Source organism: Hibiscus syriacus, unplaced genomic scaffold, assembly GCF_006381635.1.
Source record: "Hibiscus syriacus cultivar Baekdansim isolate YM2019G1 unplaced genomic scaffold, ASM638163v2 tig00116945_pilon, whole genome shotgun sequence".
NCBI lineage: Eukaryota > Viridiplantae > Streptophyta > Magnoliopsida > Malvales > Malvaceae > Hibiscus > Hibiscus syriacus.
In genome coordinates, this window is record NW_024063480.1 from 78,908 (window position 1) to 103,779 (window position 24,872).

Below are 24,872 nucleotides of genomic sequence, written 5' to 3' on the forward strand. Positions count from 1 at the left end.
ACGCGAAATGAAAATCGCAATGCGATTTTGGTTTCGCGTTGCGATTTTTATTTCGCGTTGCGATTATCTCGTTGCGATAGTTATTTCCGCGTTGCGATTTTCATTCTCTAAACTATTCTTCTTCTGCATTACTTCAACCAAAAGACAAAACAAAGACAAATACTAACTTCACAGGCTAAACAGTTTAGCAGTATTGGCAGCAATCGAATGAATTTAATAAGAAATCTAAGTGAAATGGTTAATCTATTATTGAAATTACCAGTAAACTTATCATCAATCTCAATATGAAAAACCTAAAATAATGTAAAAATTTCAAAATAAAAATAAAAAAAACTAACCCTCGGAGGTTGATTTTCCATTTCTGAATGATTGTGAGGGATTTTTGACTATGAATGGTTGTGAGGGATTTCGCCGGCGATGGGGACGGAAATCTTCGGAGATGGGGGCGGATTTCGCCGTAGAGAGTGAGAGATGGAGATGGGACTGAGTGTTGTGATTTTGGGTTTGAGGTTATGAGTTGCGATTACTGTGGACGGTTCAGTTTCCGATTATAAGAAAAAATTCGTGTTTGGAATTTGAAAAAAAAATACGCGTTAATACGAATGGCGCTATGTAAATCGCGTTGCGAAAGTCAGAATCGCGTTGCGAAAGTCAGTATCTCGTTGTGATTTTGTATTATCGCATTGCGATAGTAAGTATCGCATTACGATAGTCAGTATCGCATTGCGATAGTCAGTATCGCATTGCGATTTTCCCAATTCGCGTTGCGATTTACTTATTCGCATTGCGAATTGGAAAAATCGCAACGACACTGTAGACCATCGCAACGCGATTTCCAACTATCGCAACGCGAAATGCAACGCGAATTTGCAATAATTGAGATCGCGTTGCGAATTAGCGATCGCATTGCGATTTTGTTGGTCATTTTGACAAATCCGGAAAAAGTTGATTAAAATTGTATATTATAAGACATTTTTGGTCACTGAGACGATTTTCTCTTATATAATTTACCCTATAAATAAAGAATAAAACCCATTAAGTAAATCCTTTGAGAAGTTCCTTATCCCTAAAAAGGAAGTGCAGATATTTTAGCCATTAAGTTCTTACAGATAAAGGACAAAAGTATTATAAACCAAGAGTCTAATATACATATGTTATCTGTTTTTCTGCCATTCTAAATCAGGCTTCCGATTATACATCTGTGTGTAGAAAAGAAAGAGAGACAAAGCAAAATCTCATGCAAACCAACAATACAACCCCCTCAAACCCTGAAATTTCATCTATAGGCTTTGCTCCGGGCTCTCGACCCGTACATTGCCTCATGGAAGCACAGACGGTTAAGGTTTCAAACAACTAAAAGGTTTAGTCGCACTTGATGTTTCTGTAGATCCTCCTTACGAACAGATTAGAGCCGAGATAACCGACGGCACCTGCATTTTGGAAAAAGGAAATGATGAAGAACCACATGATGTAGAAACAAATATCCAGAGCGAATGCTTGTACTTTTCAAAAACTTACCACAGAGAATTCCCAAACCAAGACAGAACATCAAAGTATATCCGAAGTAGAAGCTGATCTGGAAGAAGCCAGACATCTTCGTTTTGACATGGTAATAGTAAATGGAGTACAATACAAATAGATTGCGGTTGAGGCAGCGGAGAAGAAGGATGTCCACTGCCAATGATAGTTCTCGGCATTTAACAGGAAATATGTTCCCACAATCGTTACACAAACGGTTACAATGATTAGAATCAAGAAGACCAGCAACATAAAGCCATAGACATAATAAACCTGCAAAACATACAATTTCCATGTCAGAAAAGAAATGAAGACTATGTTCTAGCACAGTAATTTCCAGTTTGTACAGCATAAGAAAGAGTGAAAGGCTACCATGAAGAATAAAACATATGGAAAAGAATTTCACCTTGTAATTCCAGAAGGATGTGAAGACAAAATACATTTCAATGAATATGCTGCCAAATGGCAGAAGCCCTCCCATCATAGAGACCACAGAGGGCGTAAGATACCATTTCTTTTCCGGAATTGGGCGAGGAATGGTCTTCACACGGCATGGATTATTTGGAGCACCACTCCAATTTCTTCCAACAACTGTACCAAGAAGGGCCAGAGGGAATGCATTAAAAGCCCAAATTACAAAAACAACCACCATTGTTCCAAAAGGAATGGCTGCTAGAGATCCATAAAATATGGCAATTGTGTTCAAGATGAAACCAATCGCAAAGACCATAAATGGGAACAGAGATGCTGTGAGGATCATAGCCTTTATCCAATTTTTACCTGAAAATGAAAAAAAGAGAAGAATCAAACTTTTTTGAATGAGAGACAACTAGAGGAACAAATGCAAGTGAGAGGATAAGTGATAAAGATCGTATCGTACCCCCATTACGTGAGTACATTCCACCACTCACGTAACCAGAAATGAATGATGTAAAAGCATAACACAGTATAAAAGTTGTGACAATTGCTCCTCTCCTGAACCAAGTAATCAATATATAGAATTGTTAGTATTTAAAAAGCCTAAGTTGAAGTGTCAAGACCAAAGAACAATTTGGTCAACAAAAGAAGGATCATAAAATACAAGTCCTCTTACAAAAGGGATCCCTTTGAGGGCTGCATACAGGGTGATTTTTATATTATTTTTGTTGGTCTTTTAAAACTAGCAAGTATAATAATAAAGTCGGAAGTCTTTTCAAGTAGTTAGTTAATCTAAGTGAAGAGACTTTAACACTTTTTAATTTCATATTTATGAAAAAAAATTATTTAGTTCTTGTCAATTCTCAATTGAGTTGGTCTCACTTGATTAGTGCCACTAACTCTCAAGGGTTCTAAAATAAATATATATGTTCACAGCTCTCATGAATTTTGAAATCAAACTAGCTTCTCAACATACCCGACATACAATGTTCCCACAATTGCCAATAAGATGACAAGGAGAACAAGCATCGCTAGCTGAGCACCTGTGCCAACAACAGCAGAAAGCACGGCCAAATTGCGAGGAGGTCGGAAAACATCACCATGGACAAGTTTCCAACCAGATTCTTCACTCACATCCCTTTCCTGAGAGCAATAGGTGAAATTGCAAGGAGAACATGAATTTTCAAATAACAAAACCATCCTTAAAGAAGAGGAAAAAGAAAGCGTTTGGGTATTACTACCAAGCTTTCCAGATCATCATCTTCCCTTGCATACTTTGCATAGTCATTTCTCAGAGTTCGCAACAAGATCATTGACACCAAACCAGTGAGGAAGATAACCATCATGAATGAATTGAAAACGGAGAACCAATGGATCTACATATTGCAAAATGTATCAGAAAATTAAAGAAAACAGAGCAGCCTAATGCAAGACTTGTGAAAATAAATGAAATACATCGTTGCAAAAGAAAAAAAAAAAGAATCCACTGAAGTAAAAAATTATCAATGGTACTTACTTGGTGCTCAAAGAAAGGATAGTCCAAATAAACATCAAAGCGACGAGCAAAAGTGACATTAGTTGGAATCCATTTGACAGAGTATGTCATGTCCAATACTCTACCTACTTCCAGTGGTTTTGGATTCTCCTGAGTTAGATTGACATGAATAATCTGCAAGATTAAAGTGTGGTCAGTGGTCACTAAAGCTGATTCAAAAATAGGGAATGGAAGCCATATATATGCCAGGTACTACAAACCTGATCCTTATTGTACTTAATAACAATACTCTTATGTGTGTAGAGGACATGCTTGCCATTATCACTGTTCTTATCAGGATGCAATTCGCCAACAAAGCCTAAAAAGTTAAAACATAAACTCTTCAGCTACAACCCATAAGGATTAATAAATCAGATAAAAGGAAAAGAAAAAGGGAAAGGAAGTAGGCTATGCATACCCCATAAAGGCAGATCATCTGAATTTCCAGCATTGTTAAGAGCACAAACATGGCAAAAACAAAAAAGAAAGGAAGATAGAGTAAGCCCTCCAACAAGGTAAGCAATATAGACAAAATGATACCTAAATACACCAAACATCCATTCAATGATTTCAGATCCTGAGATTTTCAGTACTCAATCAAGCTGTCAAGCATCAATATCTTTGTAGCTCTATTTGTGCGTACTTACTATTCTTATATAAAAGAATGAAAAGCTAAACATACCCACAAAGAATTCAAACCAATAACTGTTCTCAAGAGCATCCTTGAGCTGTTTGACCTTCGCCTCATCAAGTTCCAGTTGGCAAATGGTACTTTTGTCAACACTCTCTGTTGAAGAATAAAACACAAAGAACAGGAGAAAGGATATAAAAGTCAACCACATGGAAAATAATTACTAAAGGAATTACAGCAATCAAAATAAGATTCTAACAATGAAAAAAACATACTTTGGAACTTTATATCAATTTGGCTATCGATCAGTTCATTTCCACCCAGGACCTCACCAAGACCACCCCACTTGTGAGCAGGATTTTTACCCGGATGACAAAATGGAAGGCTGAAATAGTTATATGTTTCTTGTGGATTGTTGTATGGACCGACTTTATTCACCCATAGGGTAACTGGATCATTTGTTTGATACTGCAAGGAAACCAAGACGAGAGTTTCTAAGTGTTGCCCATAGCTATTAGATTAGAGAAACAGAAGGAAAATATTATAGAAATCCATCTATATGCAATAACAAAAAAATCTGAATATCAAACACACATTGAAAGAACATTTATAAAATTAAGTTATCATCGAGAAGAAGTCTGATTTTAATACAAGGACATGCACAGGATAGGATGATGTAACATTGGTCTCAAAGAATGACTGACATTCAGAAAGATACTTTGATAAAGCCTATATGAACGGATATAAAATAGTAAGAATATTTTACAACCAACTAATTCGTAGCTGATAAGTCAATTCAATAAGGGATAGACAGATAAGTTTTGGAAAATCTAGCCCGGACCATAGTCCTTACACTAATAATTCAATTCAAGACTGCAGATCAAATTTCTTGGTAAAAGCAAATGATTGAAAACCAATGTTAGAAAAGAATAGTGTAATGATCAATCCACCAATATAAAAGAACTTAAAAGTGCTAAGATCTGTACTTAAACCTAAATGAATGGAATTGGGCAAAACATCCCCATTCTAGATACGCTACATTACATCAACGATTAACTAATCCACCTAACCTACACATGAAGAAGATATAACTCCATCGTATATATAAATAAAGAGACCATTTCATCGGTAATTCACGTTCAGTTTTGCATAACAAACGACACCTATAAAACCTAAACGTGGAGAAGATATAACTCAATCGTATATATAAATATATCGACAATTTCATCGATAATTCACGTTCAGATTTGCATAACAAACGACACCTAAATCAAGAATAAAACCTAAACGTGGAAATGATACAATTCAAGCGTGCAGAACACTATTTAAAGTACATTGTTATAGTTTGAGAGAAAGAAGGATTTAGGAGAAGAATTCAGACGAGAGAGAGATGATAGAGAAGAAAATTCATCATTCATTTTGCATAAGGAAATTTTTACACCAGATTCTGTTAATTATTTAGTTACAATTGCCAATCATTAATTGCCAGCTGTCCCAGCTATGTAACTAACTGATTCTTCTCTTTCTTCTCTTTCACAGGTACTGGGCCTTCTGTCTTGGGCTTCTCCTTCAGTCCATCCTCTTGCTCGGCCTGCTCTGTAAGTAACCCCGTGCCTTTCACCTGATTGAATTCCCAATTTGTTTCTTCAATCCCTAACCCTCGACCTTCATTTCCCAAATGTTCTTCGATATTTTCTCGCCGTTCCTCTTCTTCTTCTCCAATCCTGACAATACCCACCCCTCGAGACGAGCCTTGTCCCCAAGGATCGAACACCGAAAACTGCCCTTTCAGAGTCAAGTAATCTTCCCAAGTATCATTTTCTGCAGCAAGATTCTCCCAGCGAACCAGAAGTTGCGTAACAGGTTTACTGTTTCTGTTTATAATTCTTCTGGCCATAATTTTCAATGGTTTAATCTGTATTTCTCCTTCTTCATCTACTGGAGGAGGATCAGTAGCAACAATGGAGGAATCGCCTATGAACTTCTTCAGTAAACTGACATGGAAAACCGGATGCAACCGAGAAGAATTAGGTAAGTCCAAGCGATATGCGACTGCTCCTATTCTTTCTAGAATACGATAAGGTCCAAAAAATTTTGCTGCTAACTTCAAATTTCTTCGCAGGGCAATCGATGTCTATCTGTAGGGCTGCAATTTCAGGTAAACTAAATCCCCAATCTGAAAGGTTCTGTCAGTTCGATTCTTATCTTCTTGCTGCTTCATTCTATTACTTGCTATTTGCAACTGATTTTTTAGCAACTGTCTGGTAGCCTCTCTACTGCTCATTATTTCTGATATAGTCTGTACTGTAGACTCAATAGGCCAAACCATAATAGGTGGTTTATACCCATATAACGCCTGAAAAGGTGTTATCTTTAGAGCAGTATGATAAGTGGTGTTTGTACTACCACTCTGCATGTGGTAGCCACTTAGCCCATTGCTTAGGTTGATAGAAGCAAAGGCCCCTCAAATACTGTTCTAAGCATTGATTGACTCTCTCCGTTTGTCCATCTTTTTCTGGATGGTAAGCAGTACTGAAAAATGTCTTTGTGCCCAACTGTTTCATTAACTCCCTCCAAAACACACTTGTGAATGTCTTATCTCTGTCAGAAATGGCCATCTTAGGCTGGCCATGTAACTTATACACATTATCTAGGTATAGCTTAGCCACCTCTGTTGCAGAATAAGGGTGAGCCAAAGACAAAAAATGGTTGTACTTTGTAAACTTATCCACAATCACCAAAATACAATTTTTCTTAAATGAAGTAGGCAGACCTTCAATGAAATCCATAGTGATTATCTCCCAAGCCTGATTAGGAACAGGAAGGGGCTGTAGCAAACCAGGCTTTGCTACATGTTCTACCTTAATCTGCTGGCAAATTTCACAACTTCTCACATAAGTAACAACCATAGCTTTAAGATTTGGCCAGTAAAAATGTGACCGAATCCTATAATATGTAGCTTGAGCTCCTGAATGGCCTCCTTGAGGAGAGTAATGTAAGGTCTTAATAATCTTCAACCTAAGACTGCCATGAACTCCAATATAAACTCTACCACTGTATCTAAGGATAGCTTTAGAATATTTCCATTTATTGTCAACTGTAGGATTAATAGTAAGAGCTGAAATCCAATACTGAGCTAAAGTATCCTCTTGATAACTTTCTTCCACCTCTTGAACCCAAGCAGGTATTAAAACAGTAGCTTCCAAAGCAAAGTAGTGAGCCTGATCCTCCCATCTTCTAGATAAGGCATCAGCAACAACATTCAACTTCCCTTTTCTATACTGTATGGTATAGTCCAACCCCAGAAGCTTTGTCAAACCTCTTTTCTGAATAGTGGTAGTCAGTTTCTGTTCTAAAAGAAACTTTAGAGGCTCATGATCAATCTTAATAATAAAAGATTTACTCTCCAAATAATGTCTCCATTTTGAAACAGCCAAGAGAATAGTAAGGTATTCTCTTTCATATATAGATAATGCTGAATTTTTTTGACTTAGAGCTTGACTCAAATAAGCAATAGGTCTTCCTTCTTGTGAAAGAACATCCCCTATACCTCCAGAACTAGCATCTGTTTCTAGATAAAATGTTTTAGAAAAATCTGGTAAGGCCAAAACTGGAGCAGAACACATAGCCAATTTAAGATCCTCAAAAGCTTTATAAGCAGCATCAGTCCACTGAAATCCATCCTTTTTCAACAATTGTGTCAAAGGCCTACTAATAATGCCATAATTTCTGATAAATCTTCTGTAATATCCAGTTAGGCCTAGAAATCCTCGTAAAGATTTAAGAGTTTTAGGCTTAGGCCAATTCTGCATAGCCTCCACCTTGCTAGGGTCAGTAGATACCCCTGCAACAGAAATAATATGACCAAGATACTCCACCTGATTTTGTCCAAAGAAACACTTGGACCATTTTGCAAATAATTGATTCACCTTTAACACCTCTAAAACCAGCTGTAAGTGTTCAATGTGATCCTGCATACTGCTACTGTATACCAATATATCATCAAAGAAAACTAAAAAAAATTTTCTGAGGAAAGAATTGAATAATTCATTCATAAGTGCCTGAAATGTAGTAGGAGCATTAGTAAGACCAAAAGGCATTACCTTGAACTCATAATGACCTTGATGAGTTCTAAAGGCTGTCTTGTAAATATCTTCAGGTTTAATTCTGATCTGCCAATAACCTGACCTCAAATCAATTTTTGAAAAGTATACTGCCCCATGTAACTCATCCAACAAATCTTCCACTATAGGAATAGGAAATTTGTCTTTGATGGTCATACTATTTAATTCTCTGTAATCCACACAAAATCTCCAAGTTCCATCCTTTTTTTTAATTAGAAGGCAAGGAGAAGCAAATGGGCTCTTACTAGGTTGAATAACAGAAGAAGAAAGCATAGAAGCTATCTGTTTTCCACTTCAGCCTTTTGATTGTAAGGAAATCTGTAAGGCCTTAAATTGACAGGTGTAGCAGTAGATTTGAGTTGAATAGCATGGTCATGAGATCTCTGAGGAGGTAGCCCTTTAGGTTCATCAAAAATTGATCTGTACTGATCCAACACATGTTGAATTTCAGTAGGAATAATAGTAGACTTCCCTTCCATACTCAATAAAACAACATGACCCAAAATATCTGAATCCCAGGCAGACATTTTAAGTAGTGTAGCTCCAGAAATTTGTAGTAATTCATTAGAGGACTGTTGACCTTGAATACAAATCTGATCCCCTTGATGGTCAAAGCTCAAAGTCATGTTGTTGAAGTCCATTAGTATTGGACTAAATAGCTTCATCCAATCAACCCCAAGACAATGTCACTTCCTCCCAATTTAAGCAGCCTAAAATCATGTAAAAAAGTATGGCCATGCATTTGCCATTCTACCTTGTTGCACCGAGCTGAGCTGAATAATTTCTGGCCATTAGCCACAGTGATAGCCAGAGGATTAGGGGTAGTAATCTGTATACCAACATCAACCCATTTAGGGGTTAAAAAGCTATGTGTGCTTCCACTATCAATTAAGATATTCAGGGGTTTCCCTTGAATTGTACCCTGAATTCTCAAAGTATTATGGCCAATACAACCAGTAATGGCATTCATAGAAATTTCTAGATTTTCTTCTTCTGGCTGCTGAATCTGTTCTGCATCAGTGGCACTAACTTCCACAGGAAAATTATCAATCTCTTCAGTCATCATATTGAATTGCCTGTTTTTACACTGATGGCATGGTAAATATTTCTCTCCACATTTGAAACAAAGATTATTTTTCCTTCTATAATCCATAAGATTCTGTTTTGGATTAGATGATGAGGTCGGCTTTGTAGGCACTGGCATAGCAGGTGTCTTAGACATAGATATGGGGTTTGGGTAGGGTGGGGTTTTAAAAGAAGGCCTTAATCTTTTATTTTCAAACTCCACAGAAAGTTCATAAAGCTTGGCCTGTTTACATGCTTCAAACAAGTTTCTAGGATCCAAAGCCTTGACCCTATGCTTAATATCATCTCTTAGACCACTAATAAAAAGTGATACAAAGAACTCCTCAGTTAAAGTAGGATTCTGCAACAACATATAGGGCTGTAACTCCTCAAATTTTTCCTGATAATCTTCCACTGACCCTTTTTGAGTCAATTTAGTAAACTCTTCCACAATATCACAGAAAGATCTATCACTGAATCTGTGACAGATATCAGCTTCAAATTCATGCCATGTTACATGGTGCTTCTTAATTATATATCCATCAAACCATATTTCTGCTTTGCCTGTCAAATACATAGTAGCTACCTCTACTCTTTGCTCAACCGGAACACTACAAATAGAGAAATATTTCAAGCATTTTTGAATCCATCCCCTAGGATTGACCCCATCAAAAAATGGTAGATCTATCTTAGGTCCGTGCCACATAGTTCCAGCACTGTTAAGTGAACCTCCTGGCCCCCTTTTTTCAGTTTCCAGTCCAAACAGATTAGGTCTATAATCATTGTTTTCACCCACTTGATTTTCAGGCCTAAAACTGTTCTTAAGAGCTAAACATGCATCCGGTTTAGTCTTTAATAACCCAGGTTCATCCGGTTTATAGGTAAATCTAGACTTGTCATTCACCACAGTCACCAAAATAGGATTTCTGTCCTTATTTTTAGAAGTATCAGGAGATTGTACCTGCTCATCAGTAGAATGCTCCTGTTCCTCATTCATGCCTGTCAGAATCTTTAACAGTTCCTTCACATAACCCTGATTAGTGGCCATTCTGGACTCTAATGCAGTGATTCTATTCTCTTGAGTCTCCCACCATTTAGGTGGATTAGTTTCATCTTGCCCCTTCTTCACCAAAGCAGCTAAGTCTTCAATCTGTTTTTGTATCCCAGCTAAATCAGTTTCCGCCATAGACTGGTTCTTCTTTGTCATGCCCCCCAGAAATTTTTGCCAGAATCAAAGCTCTGAATACCAATTGTTATAGTTTGAGAGAAAGAATGATTTAGGAGAAGAATTCAGACGAGAGAGAGATGATAGAGAAGAAAATTCATCATTCATTTTGCATAAGGAAATTTTTACACCAGATTCTGTTAATTATTTAGTTACAATTTCCAATCATTAATTGCCAGCTGTCCCAGCTATGTAACTAACTGATTCTTCTCTTTATTCTCTTTCACATGTACTAGGCCTTCTGTCTTGGGCTTCTCCTTCAGTCCATCCTCTTGCTCGGCCTGCTCTGTAAGTAACCCCGTGCCTTTCACCTGATTGAATTCCCAATTTGTTTCTTCAATCCCTAACCCTCGACCTTCATTTCCCAAATGTTCTTCGATATTTTCTCGCCGTTCCTCTTCTTCTTCTCCAATCCTGACATACATCAAATCTAGACATGCACGATAACGATTTAAACCATTTCGTAGATAATTTAAATTAAGAAAGAGCCTACTCATCAGAGATCCATATCTTACACCTGATACTTGCAAGATAAAAACAAATTTTCTTCTTATTCTTCTTTTAGTATAACGAATGCTTCAAATGACAGGTAAATCAAGAATTTGCACAAATCAATGGCGAGACTTAAAAAAGGAAAAGAAACTGAGAAGGAAAAAAAGTTTGGCATAGGGTTTGAGTTAAGAGGGAAAAACGGAGAGATTACCTTGTGATCTGACTCGGAAGAGGAAGCAGGAGATAAAAAGAAGAAGAGAAGGAAGGCGAGAAGAGAGGAGGATCGGACGGTGAATGACATGGCCGACGAATGTCCGATCTGGAGGTCTGGAGGCCGATTTCGAAGGACAAGGACGGTGAGTTCTCTCTCCTTGTTCTTTTGTATATTTGTTGAAGTTTGGTTTTTTTTTTTGGGGGGGGGGGAGGGGGAGTTTGTGTGTCTTGTTTGTAATTTTAAAGAAATTACAAGAATGAACCTTGTTAAAATGTAGATCGGTTCTGACGTTGGACTCCGTTGTTGTATTTGTTAAAATTTAGGCCTCAAATTGTCCCTTATTAAAGGTTTAATACCAATTTCAGTCCTCATACTACATACAGATTTTCAATTTGATATTTTTTTCCATTTTACTTCTGTACTTCTTTCCATGTCTCACCTTACTCCATACTTATATTTACGTGAACCTATCAGAAATTTTTACGTGGAATAGATATAAAATATATATATATATATATATATATATATATATATATATATATATATATATATATATATATATATATATATATATATATAACATTATTATAAATTTAAAAATATATAAAAAATTTAAAAAATCATTATTTTATTTTTATTTGTATTAATCTTTTAATTTTATAGCGTGAAGTATAAATAATTTTATAAAGTTAATACATTTTAATTGATTCTATTATTTAGATTATAAATATATTCCTAAGATATTTTATAATCTATGTTAATTAATATATTTTTATAAAATAAATATAATTTATTCATTTTAATTTAATTTAATTAAAAATTACTTTTTATCAACAATTCGACAACTTTTTAATTTAGTTTAATGATTATGTATTAGACCCCTTACGATATAGTTCTAGATTTAACTCACTTTTAGCAATTATAGTTACTGATTTAATCACAAAATATCGAAATGAAAACATCCTTTATTAGTAGCAACTAAAATAAAATTTAATCAAAGTACAAATGCCTTTTATTAATATTTCAAATATAAATAATTATATATATATATATATATATTCTTAATAATACTTTATAATCCTATTTCTCCCCTCAAGTTTACATGCCAAAGCTCATGGACGCCTGTAGAAACTGTGACCATAATCGCCACTAATGCGGTTTATAAATCTCATGATCAACGTTTTTCATTTTAATGTGAGATCATTATATTTCGTCTCTCGCAATACTCTTGTCACGAATCGTTATTAAGATTATCCATCTTGTTTATAAATCTCTTGTACCTTCAAACAATAATAATTTATCAGCCCAAGTCTTACTTAACTGTTCAAAGCTAAATTCTTAAGTATATAAGCATTTTTCGGGTTTTACTATCAATTTGGAGGATTTCGAGTCTGAATTTGACCAAACGGATTGCGGAATCGGAATCAGGACGTCGAAAAACATAAAGTATGACTTTTTAAAATTCAAATTCTTGGTTAAAATCAAAGTCAACGGGTTTGACTGATGATTTGGATGCCTTCGGGTTCGAATTTGGCAAAAAGGACTTCGGAAACGGATTCGGCACGTCGAAAAATGTCAGAATAGGTATACTCGAACAAAATCAAAGGTCGTTTAATGACAGTTTAAAGCCGGTAAAAGTTGTGGTCAAAGGGGTTCATTAGTCCACATCGAAAATTCCCAAATTGTCATTTTTTCACAAAAATTCCCAGAATGTCACATTTTTCACAAAAATTCCCAAAATGTCACTGGGTCGGGTTAACGGGTCGGGTCAGACCGGTCAACCCGGGTTCAGACCGATCAAACTGGTCATAACACCACTCATCAATTCGGAACTCCCCCACGTGCAGGGGCGGCGCGTGGGGGCACGTGAAGGGTCTTCCGGACTCCAAAAATTCCTGAAAAAAATTCTAAAAATTATTTTAAGCGATTTTGAGTCACTTACCAACCTCGGTTCAAATTTTTGAACGGTGGAGAGCTCAATTTCACTTCGATCGAAACTTTGACCGCTCCACCTCCCACACGCGCCGCCGCCTACGGAGACAAGGACGACACTGTCGGACTCGGAACGACAACAAGAAGAACACGATGGTGCGGGAGGTGTCGAAAACCGATCAACGATCGGAGATGAATTTAAGATTTTCCCGGCGGTGGTGCTAAAAAACATCGAGACTTTGACTCGAAATTCACGTCGTTTGGCAGCGCTTCGCTATAATTGGTTTACTGGGTTTTGATCACGGGTCGACGATGAACACGATGGTGGTTTCAATTTTTCGATTGGAAGTCGGATGACGTCGGAATTGAGCTTGAAAGTAGAGATACGGGAGGAAGAATTTTAAGTAAATAAAGCATGTGTTTTCTGATTTCAATCAGAAAACATGCTTATAATACAAGCCTGCCGACACTCCTTGGTGGAATTCAGGGCTTGGTCCATGAATTTCCTTCAACTTCTAAAATGGCCTATAAGTTTTCATAAATTTTAATTTAGCCACTAAATTTCACCAAATTACACCGATTTAATAAATTTTTTTTCTCGGGTTGTTACAATTCTCCCCCTCTACAAGAAATTTCGTCCTCGAAATTTACCTTATGAGAATAGTTGAGGAAACTGAGCCTCCATTGACTCCAATGTCTCCCAAGTAGCTTCAGAGGGGCTTCGGTTACTCCATTGAACTTTTATCATCGGGATACGTCTATTCCGAAGAACTCGCTCATCACTTTCCAAGATCTGAATAGGCTCATCCTCATATGACAAATCAGGTCTTAGCACTACCTCTTCAACCTGAATGATGTGACCCGGATCTGGACAGTATCGCCTCAACATTGATACATGAAAGACATCTTGAATACGATTGAGCTCATGAAGCAATTCAAGCTGATATGCAACAGGTCCTAACCTCTTCAAAATACGAAATGATCCAATAAATCTTGGACTCAATTTACCCTTACGCCCGAATCTCAATACTTTCTTCCAAGGTGATACTTTTAAAAAGACCTGATCTCCAACTTCAAACTGAATATCTTTCCTCCTTTGATCTGCATAAGACTTATGTCTATCAAATGCCTCTTTCAGACGGTCACGAATCAATCTCACTGTGTCTTCCGTCTCGCGTATTAACTCAGGTCCCAAAGTCTTTCGGTCACGCAACTCAGTCCAACATATCGGAGTGCGACATTTACGCCCATAGAGTGCTTCGTAGGGTGCCATACGAATGTTGGTCTGATAACTGTTATTGTAAGCAAATTCAGCCAACGGCAAAAAGTTCTCCCAACTACCATGAAAATCAATTACGCAACCCCGTAGCATATCCTCCAAAAATCTGAATCACTCTCTCAGATTGACCATCAGTTTGTTGGTGAAAGGATGTACTATAATCCAATCTTGTTCCCAAAGCTGTATGTAGCGCCTTCCAAAATCTCGAAGTAAATCTCGGATCTCGATCAGAAATAATAGACAATGGAACACCATGTAATATGACAATCTCTGAAATATACAATCTCGCCAGCTTGTCCAAATTATAATTTACCCGCACAGGAATGAAGTGAGCTGACTTTGTAAGTCTGTCAACAATCACCCAAACTGAATCCTTTTTCGAATGAGTCATTGGTAACCCAGTAACAAAATCCATAGTAATACGCTCCCATTTCTATTCAGGAATCTTGATAGGCTGTAACAAACCTGATGGATGTTGATGTTCTGCTTTAACTTGCTGACAAGTCAAACACCTAGCCACATAATCCGAGATGTCCTTCTTCATACCGACCCAATGATACCTCTCCCTCAAATTCCGATACATCTTATCTCCACCAGGGTGCATAGCATATGGACTACTGTGAGCCTCATTAAGGATAATTTGCCTCAACTCAGCATCATCAGGCACACAATATCGACCCTTAAAGCATAAAACTTTATCCTGATCAAGGGAGTAATCTGTGCTTGTCCCCTGCTCTACTTGCTCAAAGATAGATAGCAAGGAGCTATCAAGGGGCTGCTTAACTTTAATTTCATCAACCAAAGTCGGCTTAATTTGTAATTCTACTAACAAAGTGTCATCGCCGTATAAATTCATCCTGGCCATTAAAGACCTCAATTCCGATACCGCCTTTTGACTCAAAGCATCTGCCACAATGTTAGCTTTACCAGGGTGATAATCAATCACACAATCATAATCCTTTAGAAGCTCTAGCCAGCGCCGTTATCTCAAATTAAGCTCCTTCTGAGTCAGAAGATACTTTAAGCTCTTATGATCAGTGAAAATGTAACACTTCTCTCCATAAAGATAGTGTCTCCAAATCTTCAAGGCAAAAATCACTGCTGCTAACTCCAAATCATAAGTAGGATAATTACACTCATGCGGCCGCAGTTGACGGGACGCATAAGCCACCACCTTACTTTCTTGCATTAGAACACATCCAAGTCCTGAATGTGAAGCATCACTATACACTGTAAAATCCTTCCCGGACTCTGGTTGAATCAACACTGGTGCTTGAGTCAAAACCGCCTTTAATTTCTCAAAGCTCTCCTGTTATGCCTCACCCCAATCAAACGACACGTTCTTCCTTAACAACTTTGTCAAATGAGCAGCAATGATCGAGAAGCCCTCGACAAAACGTCGATAATATCCAGCCAAGCCCAAAAAACTACGGATCTCAGAGACATTCTTGGGTCGTTTCCAATTCACAATAGCCTCGATCTTGCTTGGATCGACCTGAATACCTCGAGCAGAAATAATGTGCCCCAAAAACGACACTTCTTGAAGCCAAAACTCACACTTGCTTAGTTTGGCATATAGTCGATGCTCTCTCAATGTCCGCAGAACAATCTTCAAATGCTCGTCATGCTCTCACAATAGGTGAAGATCCCGGATAAGTCTCAATCTCGAACTCTACCTCTCTATTAGGAGGTAACCCAGGCATCTCCTCCGGAAAAACATCAGAAAACTCGCTAACTGTACGAATCTCCTCGATCGTGGACAAGGAACCTTTAGTGTTAAGAATACATGCAATGAAAGTCTCATACCCCTTCCTGATCATACGATCAATTTCTATAGTTGAAACAATATTGGAGAGATAGCCACGCCGTTCACCAATTAACACAATAGTCCGACCATATGAAGTCTTCAGAGTAGCACGCTTGTATTCGCAATCTAAATTTACCTTGTGTTTATTCAACCAATCCATCCCAAGAATTAGATCGAACTCCTCTAAAGGAAGCTCCATAAGATCAGCGAGAAAAATTTCTCCCTGAACCTCTAGAGGACAACGCTGAAATACTTTATTCACTAATACTGCCTGTCCTATTGGACTCGTAACCATAACAGTATTATCAGTGTTCTCGATCTGAATTTGAAGGTTTTGAGATACTGAGCTCGATACATATGAGTGGGTGGAGCTATTGTCCAGTAATGCAAAGTAGGGAATAGAATAAAAAGTAAATGTACCTGCAATAACCTCAGGCTCATCTCTATCATCTTGACGTCTGGTGGCATAAATCAAAGTTGGTTGTCTAGCCTCTGAAACTGCAGGCTCTCGAATCTGCTGGGGTCGAGCTCTACTATCGGCTCTGGATGTTGATCCATAAGGCTTTCCCTGATTACGACCTCTAGTTGGAGTCTGTACTGAAGTCTGAGAACGCACAGGAGTCTGGGTAGCGGTCCGCTCTGACGAAGCTAACTGTGGACAATCCCTCCGAAAATGATCACTGGATCCACACTGATAGCATACCCCCATTTTCTTACGACACTCTCCTGTGTGTCGTTTACCACAATACTCACAAAGGAGTCTATGAGGCCATAATGAAGAACCACCTCGACTGACAACTGAGGGTGAATATGGTGCAGGCCTAGAACTGGTATTGCTTCTCAAAGGACCCGAAGTACGAGTCTTCTTTCCAGGACGTACAGAGAACTCGTTTGGGCCAAAAAATCTCCCAGGCCTCTCTCGATCAACACGGTCTCTTGCTGGAGCCAATGTCTCTACCTCCTCAGCATCCTTCGCTCTGCCTACCAGCACATCAAAAATCTCATCCTGATGGGTCACAATCTGTCTACGCAGCTCGTATATGAGTCCAAGGGCAAATTTACGAAATCGATCTCTCTCGGTAGGTACCATACTGACTCCATATTTTAGCAACTTCAAGAACTCGATCTCATACTCAGAAACGGTCATGTCTCCCTGAACCAGGTCCTGGAACTGCTGTCGTCTCTGAGCCAGAAAATGGCTCCGAAAGCGCTCCTTAAAGAAACCACAGGTCAAACGATCAGTCGAAACACTACTGACAACTGTCTCCCACCAGGTGTGGGAATTGCCATCTAACGTCGCAACTGCACCCAGATATCTCTTAGTTGGGTCCAAACCCAACTGATCCATGCGTCTCTCAGTATCCTGGAGCCAATCTTCAGCTTCAGTAGAAGGTCCATCAATCTGTCCTCCAAAAGTTCTGACTCCATTAGTAATCAGAGACTGAGAAATATGCACATCTGATCCAACACCAGCAGCTCTGACCGCTCCCTGAATCAACTGTAGAAATTGTCTACCAAAATTCTCATCAGGTGCAACTCTGGTAGAATCAGACTCAATATCAGTCGCTCCTATGATTGGTGTAGTCATGCCAATACCAGCGGTAGGAGGCAAATTCGTCGGGGTCGCAGGAGCAAGATCAACTGTCGGAGGTGGGGGATCTACCCGAATCTCGTTGATCGGGTCTGCAAATCTAGCCACTCGACCTCTCCCTCGGCTAGTTCGACGTCCACGTCTAGCACTCATTTTTGTAGATCTCTAGTTTACTACAGAAGATAAAACTCAGGGTTAGATAAACACTTGGAGTCTCGAACACAATTAAAATCGTAAAAACTTTGAGACATGACCTTAACAACAGGTTTTGTAAAATATTTCAAAACCGTAATTTCAATTTAGACTCATACTCAGTCCGAGGTTTAAAAACCAAAAGCTCTGATACCAATTAAATGTCACCCCCTAGACCCAGCCTATGCGTTTCGACTAAGTATAGCGGATCACATCCATGATTTTTAAAGACATTTTCCGAAACCCTTATTCGATCAATGTAAATTCACATTATAAATACATTTATAAAAGGATATAATAAATTACGATAAAACCTAACTCATGAATATAAAACTAAATAGTTAAAAATTTATTTTTTAAAACATGTCGTAGAATTTGGATCACTATAAACCAATTATCAATAGCTTAATAATATTCATTTCTAAAACAAATACTTCAAATAAAAGCTCATGTTACCAAAATAAAGTCAACTTGAAATATAAAAGCATTACAAATAGATGTGCATCAAGATATATGTTGATTCTCCAAGTTCTCGATCTGGGGTATCTAACCAACAGTATCTAAAAGGGGGAAAATATTTTCAAAAAGTGAGCTAGGCTCAGTGTGTCCCAATAGTACAATAAAATCATAGTAGGTACAATAACCGAGTAATAGTTCAGAAATCATCATAAAATCATAATGAAGTTTAACTTTTGAAAATCGTAGTTTAAATCCCTTCTCCTGTACAGGAACCGTAGTTCCCAAGAACTGCGTCCGTAGGGCTACCTTAAGCACACAACAAAAAGGAAGCCTACCTAAGGATAAGCTTTTGGGCCTGTATCCTTAGGTCCGTAGGGCTTACTCTAAGCACACAGCAAAGAGGGCCAACCTAATAGAGCATCTTGGGGCTCGTGAGCCTACCCAAGAGTCCATTAAGTCCGTAAGGTTTACCAGCTTGATCAGAGCTATACCTCCGTAATTCAATCCAACCCAAAATCAGTATTTCAAAAATACTATTTATACAGTGAGCATAATTTCCATAAATCAGTAAACATCGTTATCATATATTAATGAAAACCAATAGTCATATATCAGTCATTGTCCATAAACCATCAATAAACAATAAATCATAGCTTTCAATGTATCATATTTCAAAACAGATAAAACAATTAAATAGTACTTAGGGAACACACCTCGATAATAGGTTCAAGTAGTAGATTTACTGATTGCTGGTCTCACCACGTTCTGCTACAGTTTTCGAACCTAATTTATAATAACACTATATTACTAATGGGTAACATAATTAATCTCTAAAATCATAAAATTTATGAATCTTACGGGTGAATACTGGCACACGTGGTTTAACTGATCTAGAAGAGCTGGGTCGAGCTGTCGAACGATCCGGAGAGTCTCTTGTACCTTCAAACAATAATAATTTATCAGCCCAAGTCTTACTTAACTGTTCAAAGCTAAATTCTTAAGTATATAAGCATTTTCCGGTTTTTATTATCAATTTGGAGGATTTCGAGTCTGAATTTGACCAAACGGATTGCGGAATCGGAATCAGGACGTTGAAAAACATAAAGTATGACTTTTTAAAAATTCAAATTCTTGGTCAAAATCAAAGTCAACGGGTTTGACTGATGATTTGGATGCCTTCGGGTTCGAATTTGGCAAAAATGACTTCGGAAAGGATTTGGCACGTCGAAAAATGTCAGAATATGTATACTCGAACAAAATCAAAGGTCGTTTAATGGCCGTTTAAAGCCGGTCAAAGTTGTGGTCAAAGGGGTTCAATAGTCCACATTCGAAAATTCCCAAATTGTCATTTTTTCACAAAAATTCCCAGAATGTCACTTTTTTTACAAAAATTCCTAGAATGTCACCTTTTTCACAAAAATTCCCAGAATGTCACTGGATCGGGTCAGACTGGTCAACCCGGTTCGAACCGGTCAAACCGGTCATAACACCACTCATTAATTTGGAACTCCCCCACGCGTGGGGGCGCGTGAAGGGTCTTTCGGACTCCAAAAATTCCTGAAAAAAAATTCTAAAAATTATTTTAAGCGATTTTGAGTCACTTACCAACATCAGTTCAAATTTTTGAACGGTGGAGAGCTCGATTTCACTTCGATCGAAACTTTGACCGCTCCACCTCCCACACGCGCCGCCGCCTACGGAGACAAGGACGACACCGTCAGACTCGGAACGACAACAGGAACACGTTGGTGCGGGAGGTGTCGAAAACCGATCAACGATCGGAGATGAATTTAAGATTTTCCCGGCGGTGGTGCTAAGAAAACATCGAGACTTTGACTCGAAATTCACGTCGTTTGGCAGCGCTTCGCTATAATTGGTTTACTGGGTTTTGATCACGGGTCGACGATGAACACGATGGTGGTTTCAATTTTTCGATTGGAAGTCGGACGACGTCGGAATTAAGCTTGAAAGTAGAGGTACGGGAGGAAGAATTTTAAGTAAATAAAACATGTGTTTTCTGATTTCAATCAGAAAACACGCTTATAATACAAGCCTGCTGTCGCTGCCGACACTCCTTGGTGGAATTCAGGGTTTGGTCCCTGAATTTCTTTCAATTTCTAAAATGGCCTATAAATTTTCATAAATTTTAATTTAGCCACTAAATTTCACCAAATTACACCGATTTAATAATTTTTTTTTCTCGGGTTGTTACAGTATCAGTCTATAGATTGGAAGTTTCTACTTTTCATCCTGGTTTCAGCTCAGGATATATTATAATGGTCTTTGGTTTCAGAAAATGGTAACCAATTTCCAGCGGCAAAATCGAGTATCAAGAACTAGTTTTTTTTTTTCCAAATCCAAATGTTTTATAACTCTGCCTTGGATTCTAGATCATCCGATGATTGGTCACTAGACGAAGTCTCGGACGATGGTGATGATGGTGATAATGAAGTTGCTCGATCGGGATTTATTATCAGATCTGTCCACTCCAAAACTGTTCTTCTAGCACCCAGAGCATTGACGTATGATATAGATGATCAAAAAGTGATGCAATGTAAAAGGAAAGTGGTATGAACATTATAAGAATCACTGGGGTATAAATATAGAGTAATGTACGATTATAGAATACCTGAAGTTTTGGTTCTTTTGTCATTGGATTGTTGCAAAGATCGATGGTCTTAGCCTTCGATTTGGTGGCATTACCACATCAAGATTCACACCACAACCATTCTTGGGGTAATGAGAAGACTGGTACTGTATGCTGAGCATAGTTTGGAAGATCCTGAAATAGTAATGATTGTTATTTGAATATTGTATATATATATTAAGCAAAAATATCGGTGACGATGTAACGGATTTAACTTGCCTGATCCAGATTGGATAGACTGTTCGGATCTTTGCTAAGACTTTCATAAAAGACTCTTAATTATCACCAGCTGCTGTCTCACGGAACTTCACCAAGTCAACCACATACAATGCACTGTAGAAGTACGACTCGTTAAGCCTTTGTTATGTTAACAAGGAAAGAAGTTTACTGTTATACAATTTGATAGTGATCACAAACCTAATATGGTATGGTCTGCCACGCAAATGCTCTTTCCAGAATCCCTGTAAGGAGAAGTGGGGAGGGCGTAATTATAAAACAGTTTTATTATAGTTATCGTTTTCAGGTGATAAAAAGAAATGAAGCAGACTGAGGAAAAGGACAATTTTGCGGAGAGTGCAGGGATGGTAGCACATTACTTGTCTCCAAAATCGATATCCATCCATGTCCTTATTGTTATTGCAAAAAGGAGTATACGCAAGAGGTCTTCCCTTTATATCCATGTCATAGAGTTCTCCTATATCCGCCCTCACAACTTGATCGGCGTCAACAAATATAACCTGCAAATGCATTTTCATGCATGAAATTGGGAAACAAAAGCGATAGAAGAGAACAGATTTCTAACAAGAACCGGAGAAGGGGAGAAAAACCTTTTCCAATGAAATGGGAAATATAACATCAAGGAACAAAATCTTGTATGCCCAAATAATTCGCTGCTTTTCTGCCTGCTTGTGCAGCCACGTAGGCCATTTGTAGGTGATTAGTTCATAGTCAAAGCCATATTCCTGAGCCATATGTGGAACCATCCTGCATAACCCGAAAGCAAACGTGCATTAGACATGTACTAACAGGGGGAAAAAGTGCTAGACAAAGACGAAAAGAATGCCAAAAAGTTATATACAACCTTGAACTGAGGAGACGAGTAGTTCCTTGTGAACCAGAATTTCGCTGGACGATTGGTATTCTTTAAAACACTTAAAATCATAATTTTAAGGAAGCGTTCATATCTGCAAATGGAAATCAAAGAGAAGTTAAAAAATGATTGTGGGTTAGAAAAGTGATTGAGGATTAGTAAAGTGAATATAACAAGAATGTTGCCGTTTCACAGGCAGATAATTGAACTTTTTGAATGTGTGGAAGAGCTTATATTACGAGCTTTATAGATTACAATATTTTAACTTCAGCAAGAGCAGAAGTACTATTATAATACAACATAAGGGTGCAATATGTCAATTCTTTTACTCCATCCAAATAATGTTTCAGACTGAAAAGTATTTTCAAAACAGTCATCCCACACAAACTGCAACCGATAGCATTTACTCAATAGTTTCCTCAACTTCATTGTCATGATAACTGGTTAAAGTTAGAAAGGAGACAAAACACAAGCAAGGAGACAAAAATAAGTTTTAATTGAAGTGACGCATGTAAACTACAACCTGGAAGAGAAATAATGGAGTTAAGCCCAAGAAAACAACCATGTACATGCTGAAAACTTGACAAACCAAGAGCGTGGACTTGAACACTTTCAAATGTCCTGAAGAAATTGAAAAAATGTTGATTGTTTTTCCAGGTCGACCACCCTTTCCATGATCCCGAGGGAGGAAAATGAATAAGTGATTCCAGTACCTTAGGAAGAAATTGAATATAAATAACAAACAATAAGGCAAGCAAAGCCGTGCCGGCAACTGAATCATACCATAAGGAGAACCAAGAATGAAAGATCTTAAAATATAAAACTAAATGCTGCTCATCTTTCAACTGTAATGGGGGTTCTGAATGGTAAACATATTTACATACTACTGCTATGTACAATTTTGATCTGCTTACCATATTATTAGACCTCAGTGTTGCTACTGTTAAGGTGAGGACTAGAATAATAAAGTCCATACTACAGCTGCACCCAGAAACTAATATCAGCGGAAAAAAACCTAAGCAGCTTATATGCTCCCTCCCACAACTACAATGGTAGCTTATTTTGACCATGGTTTAAGGGACATTCATTTTTCCTTTTCTTATATCATCTTTTGTCTTATTTTGATCCCCTCTCACAGCTTCATATTTATATCCATTTCTTGCAACAATTAATCCTAATTTAAGGTGAAGTATAACACAACACGATATGAACATAGATTTACAGGGGGGAGGCTCACCACCAAACCGTCACGACTCTTTTTTGATTTCTCGCTGCCACGAATAAAACCAGAAGCCCATTTGAGAATGTTTGAGTTCCAGCCTTACGTCCCTGCTAGGTATCCACAAAGATACCTCAGTCATCCATGAGCACAAAAAGATTGCAAATTACATTTCAAACAAAAAGAAAAAGCTCACCTTTTCTTTCGAACGGTTGTCATCATCAGATGAAATAAACAATTTTCTTTCTCTTTTCCCTTTTTCTCCACTACTTCAAGATGGACAACTTTACCCCTCAAATCATTTATGGTAATTCGCTTTGACAAAGATTTCTCTTGATTCCCATTATCACCATCTCTGAAAAGATACAACTCAGAACTTCTGCCTGGAGCAAGTTGCATGTACCAAACTCCAGGAGATACTTTCATCTGCCAATAACCCAAGTTGGCCATCACAATAGTATCAACCAAATGAGGTGTATTCTTTGTTCCAAGAATTAGCTGAAGACCTCTGGGAGGATCACGATCCTTCTCGGCACAATGACCTAAATTACGCACAAAAGTCTAAGAAAATGTACAGAGTATCTCACTACTCTAGTTAGGTTAATTTTTTTACATTATTTCCAAACAAAAACAAACTCACCAGTCAGAACAAGAGCTTCAAGTTCAAAAACTGCATGTAATGTCCTGGTGTCACCCAGGTTCTCAAGCAAAATATTGTCCAGGTCATGACTGAAGTATTTATATTCACACAGAGAGAATGAGAGAGATTAGTCAATGCAGTAAGGTACAAGATGTTGCAAGTCTTCAACATCTCGTAAGGAATATATAGGAAAGGCAATAGACAAAGAAATCATGGTGTTAATAATAAGGAAGAAGCATACACAGCAATGACAGGCTCCACAAGCCATGGCTCAGGAACATCCAGGTTCATTGCAAGTGTTTTGGACAATGGCATATTTGCGAAAAAGACTTTTGGTCCACTTACTGTGTAATCAGTGCTGCTAAAGTCTTCCTGCAAGGTTTTTGAGTCCTCAAATTTGAGTGAATTCTAAAGTGAGATGCATACCATGGTTGGGATCACATATCTGTAATAGTTCTTCGATGGAAGATCAACAAGGGAACTCTGCCACAAAAGTAAATGTTTATAATGTTTTCCTAAAAATTTTGTAATTGAATGACTTCAAGAAGGAACAAAATAAAAGAAAAAAGATCGCGTCTTTTATTGGCGGCTTTATCATTATTGCATGGAAACATCAAATGTATTTTTAGAATTTTGAAACGAAGAATTTGATTTCGGTAAACTATTAAAGAAAAAATGATTAATTTAATTTTTAGTAATGCAATTTGAACGCTAGCTAAATTAATCGCTTGAATATCTCTGACTGTAATTTAATTTTAAATTTTAGTTTCGTTATTTGATTAAATTTTAAAATTCA

At 37.7% G+C, this 24,872-nt stretch overlaps 2 protein-coding genes and 1 pseudogene across 2 annotated transcripts; all 3 read right to left on the reverse strand.

The window, feature by feature from the left end:
• Positions 1–1,321: 1,321 nt before the first annotated feature.
• On the reverse strand, positions 1,322–11,364 carry LOC120188494 (annotated as a pseudogene).
• Positions 11,365–20,985: 9,621 nt separating this feature from the next.
• LOC120188492 (UDP-glucose:glycoprotein glucosyltransferase-like) lies at positions 20,986–22,238 on the reverse strand. Its single transcript, XM_039191903.1, has 6 exons — positions 22,204–22,238; positions 21,955–22,108; positions 21,724–21,864; positions 21,545–21,588; positions 21,347–21,460; positions 20,986–21,262 (listed from the first exon to the last, which is right to left on the reverse strand). The coding sequence occupies exons 2-5, from the start codon at positions 22,096–22,098 to the stop codon at positions 21,403–21,405; spliced, it is 387 nt and encodes a 128-aa protein (XP_039047834.1). The 5' UTR covers positions 22,099–22,108; positions 22,204–22,238; the 3' UTR covers positions 20,986–21,262; positions 21,347–21,402.
• A 67-nt stretch (positions 22,239–22,305) lies between these two features.
• On the reverse strand, positions 22,306–24,610 carry LOC120188502 (UDP-glucose:glycoprotein glucosyltransferase-like). The gene is made up of 8 exons (XM_039191912.1): positions 24,503–24,610; positions 24,318–24,448; positions 24,077–24,165; positions 23,633–23,978; positions 23,132–23,198; positions 22,931–22,989; positions 22,787–22,838; positions 22,306–22,311 (listed from the first exon to the last, which is right to left on the reverse strand). Exons 1-8 carry the CDS (start codon positions 24,503–24,505, stop codon positions 22,306–22,308), a joined length of 753 nt encoding a protein of 250 aa, XP_039047843.1. The 5' UTR covers positions 24,506–24,610.
• Between the last annotated feature and the right edge of the window lie 262 nt (positions 24,611–24,872).